Source organism: Filicampus tigris, chromosome 1, assembly GCF_054856515.1.
Source record: "Filicampus tigris isolate MCC_2025a chromosome 1, RoL_Ftig_1.0, whole genome shotgun sequence".
In the NCBI taxonomy this organism is placed as follows: domain Eukaryota; kingdom Metazoa; phylum Chordata; class Actinopteri; order Syngnathiformes; family Syngnathidae; genus Filicampus; species Filicampus tigris.
Genome location: NC_141217.1, coordinates 6082217 through 6096805, shown reverse-complemented (window position 1 = coordinate 6096805; position 14589 = coordinate 6082217). Strand labels below are relative to the sequence as shown.

The 14589-nt window shown below is 41.6% G+C and overlaps 1 protein-coding gene across 2 annotated transcripts in view; it reads left to right on the top strand.

Annotated features, from left to right (window-relative positions):
• Nucleotides 1-14589, top strand: part of cfap74 (cilia and flagella associated protein 74) — a 49839-nt gene that overhangs the window by 22679 nt on the left and 12571 nt on the right. For both annotated transcript variants that reach the window (XM_086049277.1, XM_086049286.1), the window contains exons 23-24: nt 6219-6347; nt 13850-13937. In XM_086049277.1, the coding sequence (XP_085905403.1) occupies nt 6219-6347; nt 13850-13937 (217 nt within the window). The remainder of the gene's footprint in view (nt 1-6218; nt 6348-13849; nt 13938-14589) is intronic.

The following is a 14589-nucleotide window of genomic DNA, read 5'->3' as shown; positions in this document are numbered from 1 at the left end:
AGTGTTTTGTCTTTCCGTGTCAATGTGTAGTGTCACGGAAAGACACTACTGGGGTTTTTGCGAACAGTTTTGTGAACAGTGAAATCACGACGTGTGATATGAATATTTCATCCTTTTTAACTGTTATGTTTTGGATTTCTTTCCAATTGTTGTGAGTTCTTGCAATGATGTTCTGTTTTTCCAAGGAGAGTGCCAATGATTTCTACCAGAGCTTTTGACAAATTGTATGTTGGTGATCCGATTCTGTCTACTATTGGGCGCAGTGGTGTGTGTTTTTTATGTATTTTAGGGGTTTCCATATATACGGGGGGTGATGTTAGCTGTGGGTATTAAATGATTGTAGTTGTCCCGTGTTATTTTATTGGATTCCAGAAGTGGTTTGAGTAATGTTTTCAATGTGGTCTTCTTTTCTTCTGTGGGGTCCTTCTTCAGTATTTCATATGTGTTTCTGTCCTGTAGCATGGGTTCCATTTGTTTGTGGTATGTGTCCGCGTCCATGCCCACTGTTGTACGTCCTTTGTCTGCTGGAAGTATGATGACGGAATTATCTGTTTTTACTGACATTATTGCTTGTTGTTCCGTTTTTGTTATGTTGCTTTTTGGGAGTTTTGATGCTTTTAAAATACCTGCTGTGGCTTTGCGGAGGTCGGCTTTTTTCCCCTGCTCGTAGAGGTTCCCCCGACCCGGTCAGCTGTTTTTAGACACGTCACGAGGAAGCGGTGACAGCTCAGATGAAGGCTGCAGTGACAGCCGAAACTGCCAGCGAGGTAAGAGAGATTTCTCATCACTAGAATAAGAAGATCATTGTCGGAAGAAAGAAACCTCAAACCTACTTAACGAATAAGAAGACAAGATGAACATCATTGCATGGACACTGGACACTAGAGACACCCTTCTGCCAGAAAGTTGGTCATTCAGCTAATTATTTGTTCTTTTGGTGAAATGAAATGGAATCATCTGTAACTTGTTTCTGTCCTGCATGTTGTAGCTGTCCTATGAAAAACACTTAAGTCCATTTTTTTCATTTTTCTTATATTTATGTAAATGGTGTTTCCGCATTACAGACATCGCATTAACGTGAAAATTAAAATTTTTAAAAATCCAATATTGGACATACGTGTTTTTCACAGGACAGCGGTGATATGCTCTGGTCAAGCTTTGCAAGCCCTGTGCTGTGTTTATTATAAATGGTACATACATAACTATTTTTACATTATGATGGAGAATGTTTTCAGTAATGGGACAGCATGGAACAAGTTGAGGATTTTTTGGAGTGGCGTGATTTTGTTCATTTATAGTGATATGAAGGGGCATGGTGGTCATCAGGAATTTCGTGAGATTCCCAAACGGCTGGTCCATTTCCAGCCGTAATTGTCGCAAATCAGGGCTGGTCCACCAACCTTATACCTCCCACCACCCCGTTGACGAATATTCCTGAATTTCCTGAATTTTGGCCCCTGGTTATATGTGAATGTGAGTGTAAATGCTTTTTTTGTCTTTTTGCGCTCTGCAATTGACTGGTGACTAGTTCAGGGTGTGCCCCGCCTTTCGCACAAAAGTCAGTTGGCATATTCTCCAAAACATAAACAGAAAATAATTGAGAAGCACTGGTATAATGTGTAATTCGTGAGAAATATTTTAACTTCAACTAATATCGCATAAGTTATATATGAGATGTATTATGAGCACAACAGGAAAGGATAGTAACATGAGGAGACGTGTGGCCCACTGCCCCTATGCAGTCATTGTGACACATCATGTGGGGGAGTAAGCACATGTGTGCATGGTTGGGGGGGATTGTTTTATGATAACTGCCATCTGGTGTGACATGTGACAACACGACAATGACAATAGCCTCAATGTGGACCGCAGCTCTCAAAGCCAACCATGAAATGTGTCACTCAAATTCCAGCATTTTTGGGGGGCAAAAAAATGGCTTGACAGTTTTTTGGGGAGTGGACAAAGCTCTCTGCTGGTATCTCAACATTTGACATCATGTCTGTTGAAATGAGAAGTAGATATCACACAGAACTGTTGATTTATAATTTCTAATAGTGGCCTCCGCTCTAATAGATGCTGTGCTGCAATTTGTTACTGCAATATGTCGTCTACTTAAAGAGGAAGTCAACCCAAACATTTTTTTGACCATAATATGTTCTGTGTGCCTCCACGAGTCTAAACAATGCATTCGGATAAATATTGCGTTTGTGAAATATGAGTTAAGCAGCAAAATCCACTGATCTTTATCTATCTCATGGGGGCGGCCATTTTGCCACTTAATGTTGACTTAAATTGACATCAAAGTTGCTCAGTGCTCAGGTAACGACCAACCAGAGCTCACCTATTTTCTGAAACTAGCCATGATTGGTTGTAACCTGAGCCCTGAGCAACTGTGATGTCAATTTACGTTAACAGAAAGTGGCAAAATGGCTGCCCCCTGAGATGGACAAAAACGGGTGCATTTTGCTGCTTAACTCATATTCCACAAACATAATATTAATCAGAATGTTTAGACTCGTGGGGCTGCATAGAACATAATATTGTAAAGAACATTTTTGAGTTGACTTCACCTTTAAACAAATACGGCTCATTCCCCCCCACCCTCAGGGAAATGCAGTATAACATTTGGTGCCACTAGTTAGCTGTAGTTAGCTTGAGTATAGCAACACTTTCACCAGCTTGTATAATTCGATTTACTATGCTTCACCCTGATTTAGTAAAGATTTCCAGAGAGTATGTGTTGCTGATAAAATACATGGGTCTGTAATTACCAGTTTGACATCATTGTAGCACGTCCATGTGTAACATGATTGTGAATTACCGGTACGGTATACAAAATATAAAATGTCTTTGAATCTTCACTCCATCTCCATAGATGCGGTTGTCGCAACCCCTCAATCTTTTCAACACCCACACCCGATAGCGTTGCAGGCTGTGTCAAATGTTATTTTTTGTATATGCAGCACGCTGTAGTTTGCACACTTCTGCTATAGGACATGAAGAAAAAACATATGCATCCATGTGCTTGTTTTCAAGCAAATAGAAGCACAGCTGTACATTTTTTCAAATCCTTGCCACATTCCAAGTGGGACATGGACAAGAAGATCATCCATCGCTACAGAGCTTTTTTCTAAAAAATAAATAAATAAATAATGATTTTGAATAGGCGGCACGGTGGTCGACTGGTTAGCACGTCCGCCTCACAGTTCAGAGGTCGTGGGTTCGATCCCGGCTCCGGCCTCCCTGTGTGGAGTTTGCATGTTCTCCCCGTGCCTGCGTGGGTTTTCTCCAGGTCCTCCGATTTCCTCCCACATTCCAAAAACATGCATGGTAAGTTGATTGGACTGTCTAAATTGCCCCTAGGTGTGATTGTGAGTGCGGATGTTTGTCTCTGTGTGCCCTGCGATTGGCTGGCAACCAGTTCAGGGTGTCCCCCGCCTACTGCCCAAAGACAGCTGGGATAGGCTCCAGCACGCCCCGCGACCCTTGTGAGGAGAAGCGGTACAGATAATGGATGGATGGATGGATGATTTTGAATAAACAGTTATAATATCGTCCGCTGATAGTGTAGTGGTACACACGCCTGAGTTGTGTGCGGGCAGCGTGGGATCGATTCCCGCTCATTGACAGTGTCTATGTGTGCCCTGCGACTGGCTGGCGACCAGTTCGGGGTGTAGTCTGCCTTCGCCCATTGACGGCTGGGATAGGCTCCAGCAACTCCCCGCGACCCTATATAGGATAAGCGGTTTGGAAGATGACATGACATGACATGACAGTTATAATATCATATCTTCTATTTGTGTCTGATGGAGACAGAATGTTAGTATATTAGGATTTTAACCACCATTTCCTATATAAAACAATTTTATATTTACTCATAGTTCAAATTTTGATGCAAATGTAGCATCAGCACTAAAGTAATCATCCAATAAATAATTGGTTATGTATCCATACTATTTTATTTTATTTCACAGGTCAAAAAACTTTGCACTCTTGAATGTGAAGATTAAATTCAAATTCAATTTGGCCACAGTAATGATAGAAATGTAGTATCCGTCAAGTGTCGCACTCAGAGTCCTCTTCCAGGATGTGGGCCATTTGTGTGGGCATCTGTCATGGCATGCATCTCTTTGGTCTAATTGGTCATCACAGTTCATCCAATAAAAGTTGTCAAAACAAAAAGTTTTGATGTTTTTCCTGTGATTATAAAGGGGTGAGGAGGGGGGCTGGATGGGTTTGAAAATTCCCATGGTGGAAAGCCATTTATATCGCAAGCGCTCACTGAGGCTTGTAGCCACAGGCACAACCATCTGTTGGAACTTCTGGAAACTGGGTGACCTGATTGATATGGACCTTGGGTGCACATCTCATTATGAGGTCATTTCTGCTGGAAAGACAAGCAACAAAAAACTGAAAAAGAAACTGAAAAGATTTTTGGCTTTGTATGTGTGTGTTTGTGTGTACCCTTGGTACATAAAGAAAAAAGAGATTTGACATTCGATTCCATTGGGCAAAGCACCTTGAATATACTTTATGTATTTTTGTTTGTGTTGCCCGAAAAAAAATCATCTTAATGCCACCAGGTAAACCATATCTGCAGTGTAACTCTATGTGATGTGTTTCAGTGGGAGTTTTTCCAAACCAAAGGGCAATTTGTCTTAAAGGTTACTTGTCCAGTACACAAACTTATAAAGAAAATACAGTCTTGCATCTAAAAATACTGCTATATCGGCTTCCTGACTGTATTGTACCCAGTTTTGGCAGTAAAAGTAATTCAATCACAGTAATTATTGCACTTTGTAGTTTTTTTTGGGTCACTGTCATTAGATAAGAGGCGTTTAATGTCCCTCAGTATGTGTACAAGTCATTATTAACAGCATACAGGGTTATGACCAAGACTAGTTTAAGCAAGTACAGTGTGGCTGGCTGATAAATGTTATTCACATTGTTTTGTTTGTTTTTCATTGGTTTTAGTTTATTCTATTACACAGAGCTGGGCACTTGACCCTTTTTTGCCCGTCCGGCCGCGACCCTCTACCCTCGACCTGGGTACCCTTCCGGCCGCGACCCCCCCAGCCATATTCATAAACATTGTCGGCCCCCGCCCCGTTCCGCCCCCTGATCCCCCCCCAAAAAAACGTGCATGATGCCCCCGCGGGAGAGATGCTAATGGAAGAGGTTTATTTAAAGACAATTAGCTGGCTAACTTACTATTCAAACCCGCTGTGGACACGCTTCGAACACGCCACTTACTCACGTACTTACCCAGCTGCGTGTACTAACTTCCAATGCAAGCCCCGGGGTTGGTTTTGTCGTATTGTATAATTATTTGGGTCCAACAGACGACAAGTCTGCAAGCATTCAATAAGTTACTTATTTTCCACACTTCCCCTCCTTCACACTTCCCGGCCTTCAAAATAAAAGCATGCCAGCAAACCACTGCACAGCAGTTTTGCTACGGCGTACTTCCAGAAGCAGGAAAGTGCATGATGTGCCATACTTGAGTGCTGCGCGCAGCTTGAATATACTCCTGGACACAAGTTGTTTTGAAAGAAGGCTAAAAAGAAGCCTTTCACCGAGTAGGCTGAGATGAAATTTGGCCGCCTCGCAAGCACGTCACACGCATGAGGGCCGATTAGTGGGGCGGACTAAAATCCACTTCCAGATTAGTCAAGCCATTTTTTAAAAATTTCTCGCCCCCAACCCCTGCCCCAAAAATGGCCATCCGGCCGGGCCGCAGGGTCCGACCGGTCGGGCCCAGGGACGGACTGCCCAGCTCTGCTTTTACAAAGTTCCAAATAGAAAGAAATTAGGCTATTTGGCTAAAGTACATATTGTGGAAGTGTTGTTTTCCCAAGCAAATAACTTATAATGATTTGGCTGTATTAAAAAAACACACACACACAATAGTAGCAGAAATAGTGTTTGATAACTTCAATAAACACCAGTGAATCCATTCCACTACCAGCCATACACCTTTTCACAACACAACAAAATGTTTGACACGTGATATGGTATGCTTTGGATCGTGAGCTGTATTTGTCCATTGCCACAAGTAGTGCATGGATCAATCATGATTTACCTCTCCAAAAATATTGTGGCCCTATAAAATGTTTTTTTTTCCTTTAATATTATGTACGATACATTTGTAATACATTGTCTGTCAGTTGTCAGTCATTCTTTTGTTAATCCATCCATCCATGTGTTTTCCATGTCAGCACTAGCACAGCTTTGAAGCTTACTTTTGACCTGTGGCCGGAGATGAGGAAACACATGGAGATCATACCAAGGACAGGCTTTCTCCAGGCTCAGTCAAGCTTCACTGCTCACCTCAAGTTTGTGCCAAGGTATAGTACACATGCAAAAGATGCAGCCATAATGGGGTCATTGGAGCAGTCATAATCAAATGTTTTTTTACTCTATGCCTGTTACTATCAACCTTCTGTGAAAATTAAAAGGAAAGGACTTGTGCGGGCTCCATAGCCCAGTCTCAAAAGGCTATGATTTCTGAGAAGCTCATATATTAAAAGCACTCTCATTACTACTGATCACACAAAGAAAATATTTAAGTGCAATAGTGAATGCCAGGAGATCGACCAGGAGACCTTGAGGGCAAATATGAGATGCACGCATCATGTGGGCGCTTGTTTTTGTCTTCCAACCTTCCTTTCCATATCTTAACATCCTTACTGTATTAAGGAGCTACATATTCTAATGAAAATATGCCAAATTATATTGAAATGACACAGTTAAGGGGTTCTCCCAAAGCAGCGAGGTGGGAAGTGAAAGTGGGGAAAATGGCCGTAATCTGCTTTAGTGAATCAACAGAGGTTTTAATGGGAGGATTAGAGTGCGAGTCGTGCTGCTGCTGCATCGGCAAAGCCTCCACCCCCTCCTACTCCCTCCATCCTCTATTTGCTTCTGAAATGTTGGCTGTGGCTTCTCCCACTCTTTCACACAGACTTGTATTTTCTTAGCCTTTCACCCCTGTGCTAACAATTCTTTCCTCTTTTTCCCTTAATTTGTTTTTCTTACTCTCGACAATAGCTCTCCCTCCCAGCTCCCTCAAAGCCTCCTTTTACGCTCCGCTGTCAAATTTGTTCATTGTTATTTGCAAAAATTCCCATCGTGATGACATCACTGTTTGTGAGCAGGCTCGTATTAAATAACGCGCACACTGCTGTTGAGTGTCTTTCTTTTGTTTGGATAGTATTGGGAAGATCGGACTTCGCTGAAGATGTGTAACTATTTTTGGACGCACTCAGTCGGATTCCCAAATAAGTAAAGATGTTGCAGATGTTTTTGCCATGCCTTGACTGTAGCAGCCTTCAGTTGCTCCTTGGTTGTGTGTCTTGCTGCTGTCACTTTCATTTTCATGTTCACTTTCCTTCAAGTGAAAGGAATACTCTGTCGTCTTGAGATCCTCACACAGACTTGGCCATTGAAAAATATTGCTTGTCTTTGCCTTTAAAAACATCTTCAGTTGCTTTGGCAGTATGTTTCGAGTCATTGTCAGTCATTCATCTTGTTACTACTGATAACTAACTACTGATAACTACTCACACTGGTCAGTACATCATGATGGTCTGCATTTTCTTGACAATCCACAGACACCATGCGATTGCACCCCCAAGATCATGGTCACAGGGAGCTAGAGCCTATCCCAACTTAGTTCAGGTGGAAGGCGTTCTTCACCATTGACTTGTCATCAGTCAATTACAGTGGGGCCAATAAATTTTGGGCAACTTAAAAATGTGCAAGTACACCCATTTAAAAAGATAAGAGAGGTTTGTAATTTTCATCATAGGTACAGATCAAGCGTGAGAGACAGAATGTAAAAAAAAAAAAAAAAGAATCAAGGGAATCACATTGTATGATTTTTAGACTACTTATTTGTGAAAAGTTATTTTTAATACTTTGTAATGTAGCCTTGGTTGGCATTGACAGAGGTCAAATCGTTCCTGTAGTTCTTGACCAGGTCTACACACACTTTAGTTGGTATTTTGGTCCAGTCGTCTGCACAGACCCTCTCTTGCGATGTGATGTTTGAGGGCTATCGCTTGGTAACACAGAGTTTCAACTTCCTCCACAGGTTTTTGATTGGGTTGAGGTCTGGAGACTGGCTAGGCCACTCCAGAATCTTGATATGCTTTTTACAAAACCACTCCTTGGTTTTCCTGGCTGTGTGCTTTGGATTGTTATCATGCTGGAAGAGCCAGCCACGTTTCACCTTCAATTCCCTGGCCGAGGGAAGGAGGTTTTTACCCAAAATGTCACAATACACGGTCCCATTCATCTTGCCATCAATACGGACCAGTCTTCCTGTCCCTTTTGCAGAAAAGCATCCCCTGTGCTTCACGGTAGGTATGGTGTTCTTAGGATGCAACTCAGCATTCTTGTTCAATTTTGGTCCCTTCTGACCACACCACATTCTCCCAATCCTCCTTTGGATCGTCCAGATGGTCTTTAGCTAATTTCATATGGGCCCTTACATGAATTTTTGCATAGTAGGGGAACCGAACGTACAATGCAGGATTTCACCCCATGACGACATAGTGTGCAACATTGACATTGTAGTTCTGGGCTGATTCCTCACTTTTCTCAGGATCGTTTGAACCCCATGAGGTGAGATCTTGCATGCAGCCCCACTCTGAGGGAGATTGTCATTGATATTATACGTCTTCCAATTTCTAATAATGTTTCCAACTGGATGTTTTCTCACAAAGTTGTTTACCAATTGCAATTTGACTCATCCCAGCATTTGTGCAGTTGTACAATTTTATCTCTATTGTCTTTGAGTTGTTTGTTTTCTAGCTGCCCAATACTTCTAGTTATTCAATGTGATTTCCTGGAGTTTTTGTTTTTTTTTGTTTTACATCCTGTCTCTCTCGCTTCATGTGTACCTATGATGGAAAATTACTAACCTCTCTTATCTTTTTAAATGGGCGAACTTGAACATTTTTAAGTTGCCCAACACTTACTGGCCCCACTGTACATGGCTCGTGCAGAAACAGACAGCCATGCACGCTCGCATTTGCACCATCAGTCCCCACCACGACACGTCACACTATACAAATTATGGAAGGGACAAAAGTCTAGCGCATCAACGTTCCGACATGAGTCAACTCTGGCCTGCCTCTGTGCATATGTTGGAAGGTTGCTTTTGTGGTATTTCATTTCAAATTAAACTGACATGGTTTTCTACCCATAGGCATGTTTGGATTTCCAAATCCTTATTTCCCGTATTGCTTTCACTCATAGTCTTATTCTCACACGCACACGCACACACTTGTTCAACGTGCTGTTAAATCTAGAGCCCAGAATGACTCATAGCTCTCCTGCAGGTTCTTGCTCTGCTTCCTGTCCACAGTCTTACTTCAGCCTGCCCACCAGCTTTCCTTCATTGCATCCCTCTCTTCTTCCACTTGTATTTGTCACCATCCAGCCTGCGCCTCCACTACCCACTCCCACCCCATACTGTAAACCCAAACCCGTCGTATTGTTCCATATTCTCCATAATCCCCTCTCCATAATATCAAGGTCAGTGGATCATTTGCAGTGACTCTGGTCATCCTATTGGAATGCTAGTTATTTAAATGTACACAGAGAATGAAGAATATTTTAATGGTTTCAATCACCAGGAATACAATAATTGAATTGAAGTGATGCGTGACCAAGAGACCTGTTATAACTGGACAAATTGATCGTTTGAGCACAGAACTAAAACCATTAACCAATTTTGGGTGGTATAAAGACACATTTTGGAGGAGCGGATCCCTGCTGTGGCTAACCTGATGGCAGAGTCATTGGAAAACTATCCCTTGAATCAGCCGTTTTAGGCTTAATCTCGGAAGAGTGTCCTACAGCTGCAGTTCCATCTGATAAAAGGGAGATTACAAGGATGATTTCCTGCAGACTTGCAACAGATTACGTGGAACGGCATGGCTAACGCTGCCACTGCGAAGCCCGCCGCTGCGTGCACCATTAGTAGCGTTTTTAATAATGTTGGGGGAACAAAAGTAAACAAACTTTCTTGCCTATCATTATTTGGCAGATATCTTGTGAGGTCATTGCAATTTTGGTTTATTCATCTGTACAGAGTCACTAATCCTCTTAATCCATGTTGTAATCCTTTTTATAATCAATTTTTAACAGTGATGTCAAATCCAAGCAGGGGTCCAGGCTGCAGTGGGATGTAATTATTTAAAAAAAAATAAAATAAAAAAAAAAAAGTGGTTTGTTTGGCACATGTACATGGGGGGCACAGTACTGAAGTAAGAGGGCAACCATGCTCAGAAAATGTATGCACACCACCTTGATGAGTTAGCTACATATACTTATGCTACTGTTAGGCACCATCATAAATAAAGGGTGTGAAAACGTATATCATAAAATGAGTAAAAGGGGCACTTTGAAGGCAGGGGGTTGTGTGCCCCCAGTGCCCGCTGCGTCTGATTGTGGGTAAAACACTTCCGAGAAGTGGAACCTCCAGCGGCAAACACCCCATAAGTGGTACAAATTGGAGTTCCAACTAAATGTACGTATACTGTACGTCCAAAGTCAAAAACGGATTCAAACTATCATGTGCTGTATGACATCATGCAAAACTTCAGCAAATGTTTTGAGACTTCAGATCAGCAAACATCTGAAGTATGTTTTCCTTCTTCTTATGCATATTTTTAATGGTATTTTTTTTTGTGATGCCACTTAAGAATGAAAGAAAGGAAAGGAAAGGAAACGTACGGTGGCAGACAGAGACAAACGCACTGCAGACGGCCGAACGCTGCAAAAAAAAAGATGCAAACAAAAAAAGACAAATACACACATGCAAACTAAAAAAACACACAAAACAACTGCAAAACAAAAAAAGAAATGCTGCAAAGGGCCAAATGCTGCAAACAAAGATGGAATGGTGCAAAGAAAAAAACATAAAGACGTAAATGCAAAAACAACAACAACACAAGAAAGAAATGCTGTGATCATAGCAACAAAGTGGAAGCAAACATGACAAACCACAAAACAAATGCAATAAAAAATGCGCTGCGGAAATCAAAATATATGTTTACAGCATTCAACCATATGCAGCGTGTTTGCCTCCGAGGGTCAGCCACCATAGAAACGTGCAATGATACCACCTGTAAACTGAACTTCAACATCTGGCAACTCAATGCAAAATGAGCATGACCATTTATGAAATATTAGTCACATGCACATATCGCTGGCGTCGGACCACAACCTCATTTTGGTGAATATCTTTTTTTTTTTTTTTTTTTTTTTTTTTTCAAAAATCTATTCTACTGGTCAGTCCACATGCGTTGGTGTTATTTTTACATATTATTGACCAATCTAAAGTGTTGAAAATGGCGTGCTCTCTTTCACGCACAATGCTAATGATTGAACAAACTTGCCATTTTTGCGGTCTCATGAAAAGTGATTTCGAAGGTGCAAGGTTTTGGCCCGATTTGACGAAGGCAATACTTATATACTGTAAATAGCAAATAGCTTTAAGCAGAATTGATAATGACTAGCATGAAACTGACCAGAGAAGCTTGCCAACAAATGACATATTCACTGACTGCTGACCATCAAGAGTATTCACACAGCAGTGATTTTTTTTCCAGCAACACCTATGAAATGCCCAAAGGTAGTTTAACTTATTTTTATTAACTTGTCTTTTTTCCTTGTATGACAGTTAGGAATATTAAAAGGTTTTTATAGCGGTGACAGTTTAGTGCTTTGGGGTTGCCACTGTACAACTATTACTTCAACATAGATGTAAGGCGTTAGTTTAAAAAAAAAAAAAAACTGAGGATAGCTCAAGAGTCAAGTGAATCATGTCTACAGTGAACCCGTGTTACAAAGTCACTACTACTTCAGCCGTTAAGGTCCTCCGCTGACCTCAGTGTAATCATTACAGACTGTAGTAGTGAACTACAGTACTTATGCATGACGCCGTGGATAATCTGGCCGCATGGAAACAGAACCCACCAATCTGTGCAGGATGCTGACAAATCTGGAACTTCCATCCACCCACAAAATTCTCCAGGGCATATGGGCCTGGCGACATCCCGCCAGGCTTTTCCACTCTGGCCTGCCAAGCTAATTCAAGAGTGGCTTTCCAGCCGCGATTCTATTAGCAAGCAGCACCAGAGTGCTTCCTTAAATACACCCTCTGCACTCATTGGTCAGGCTACAGCTACTCATTTTCATCACTCCCCTTTGTTAATGTAGAGATTTCATTTTGACATTTTAGGAAGTCATTTTTTTTCTTGCTCCCAGCCATAGATTCTTATATTAGAACCACATGATTTAACAGTGTGTAATATTAATGCCTGTAGGATATGAAATACACACTTGTCCTCAAACGCTGAATATGACAGATTTCTTGATGACGAGCATTTGTGGAAGAAACCCACTGACATCTGGAGAGTCTTACAAGCGCAATCTGCAGCATTAGCTCGCAAGCCTTTATCCAACATTAAGAGAACGGGTGAAAAACAAGACAAGGCAGGTTGGAGAAAGAGCGACTGGCTTCATAAGAGAAAATGTGAGAGGCGCTAGATAAATCTATATTTGGAACTGGATTTGACATTTGACCACACAATGAGGATGTACAGTTCCCTTTAACATCCATGTTGAGTCTCCGCTTATATAGCTCTCGGCTGTGAGGGATACCGAGAGACTGGAGTTTTACATGTGCATAACTAGTGGGCCTCTTTGAATCATACTTATGTCTCCCATCACCATGGCTACAACCTACAGCAGTGTGGAGGCGTGCTCTGCGGCTCTCTCCTGCTTTCCCTGGCGAGCCGATCCCACAGTTGTGGGTTAAAGTAAAATAATGGGTCTTCTGGGTCTGAATCCTGATATTACTTTGAAAAGCTCACGAGTAGCTTGTGGCTTTTGACTTTTGGTATCGTAGACATGATCTAAATTGTTGGCTGTGTTTGTTCTATTCTTCTTTTGTTGCCATAAACAAAAGACATTGTTATTATGGTAAAATTGTACAGTTGACTAAGGTCTAACACATTTGCCTAAACATTTGCACCATAGGCCACATACAGACAAATGTAAGAATGCAGGGGAAACCTTCCCCAATCCAATGTAGGTAAATACATGAAAGAAAAATGGCCTACGACTCAGCTTTGTGTTATAGGTGACAAGTTTTAGTGTGATATATTTTCCTTGTAACATTTTATTTTATTTTCATTGTGGACCTAATTATTTTTGCAATGTCCTAATGTACTTCATGTTTTCTGTTATTTGTACAATATGCTGGTGGGAAACCAAAAAGTGTTTTGCCACAAATGGCTCCCCTGGCTTTACTTTAAAAAAAAAAATCGCATAGGAAATTATGTAAATAATGCATATCAATGTCAAACTGTCCCGGCGTCTTGAAATATCCAATGATTGTAAGAGGCAATGGTAAAATCCATTTTAACATTCTTTAACGATCATAAAAAGATGTTATCCAGCAGATAATAAAAGTCCAAACAAGTGTTCTGTTTAAGGACGTGCAGGAGAGTAGAAACTTTTTATCAAATGTGACTCAGCCAATTGTAAACCTTTAACCTACTCATTCTAAGAAACGTGTACACAGTCTGAATTCGGATTATGCCTAGTGGGGGGGGGGGGGTTGCTTCACATAAAGACTAAATGCAGCTCATTTTTCCAAATTGCCTGGTGGTTTGCTCCTTGCCGTAGCAAAACACTCTTGAGTCCATTTAAATCCTTTTGATGCTCACTGAGCTGAAGTATCGCAAGATATGCTTAGACTTGTGTGATGTCTTGTGATGACGAGTGAATTTTTATTTTGAACCGTGTGTTTACTCTCTTCTTGTCTTCTCAGGAACACCTTACCCCAAGATGCTAACAAGTATTTTGACAGTGCTACCAGCGTCCTGGAAGTTCCGATGACAGTGCAGGTTGCAGGGCAGGTTTGTATTATGCAAATGCTGTATTATGCACTGTCCATATTAAATATCCATGTGATTGTGGAAACATCCGTGCCGTCCTTACCCCGAACAAAAGCTGAGCCACTGGCAGTTGTAACCTATTTAGCTCGTTAGCTAAAATTATCTCATATCCCCAGGGCCCAGTTGCTCCGTGGGTGTTAACAAGCCAAGCATAAAGGCTGCTCAGCATTGTCTAAGGAAAAATCTCAATTGAAGCTCGGATTCTAAAATACAGAGAAGCTGCTTAAACATTGGGTAACACTGATGCCAGTCGTGATTTTCTTCTAGCCAAATTGTCACCTTACCCTTCCTCCCTCTCCGGCCTTATTGCATGTCCCTGCACAGGCGAGGAGGGGAGGCAAAGCCCTGCCAAGGAGACCAAAGTCAGAGGCAGGATGTTCCTGTGGAGTACCAAATGTGTTGCCTATAAGCCCTGAGCTCCTGGCATTAAAGCGTGCGCACACACAAGCAAGCGCACATACATTGTTGTAAGGTCAAGAACCAGTATAGCCTCGAGCATTTCAGATCTGATATTTGCAGAATAATTTGGAAATTGGGATTGGTATGATATGATTTATATGCCAAGGCTTTAGGGACACGATAATGACAACATGAGCATTACTGCTTTGCTCCA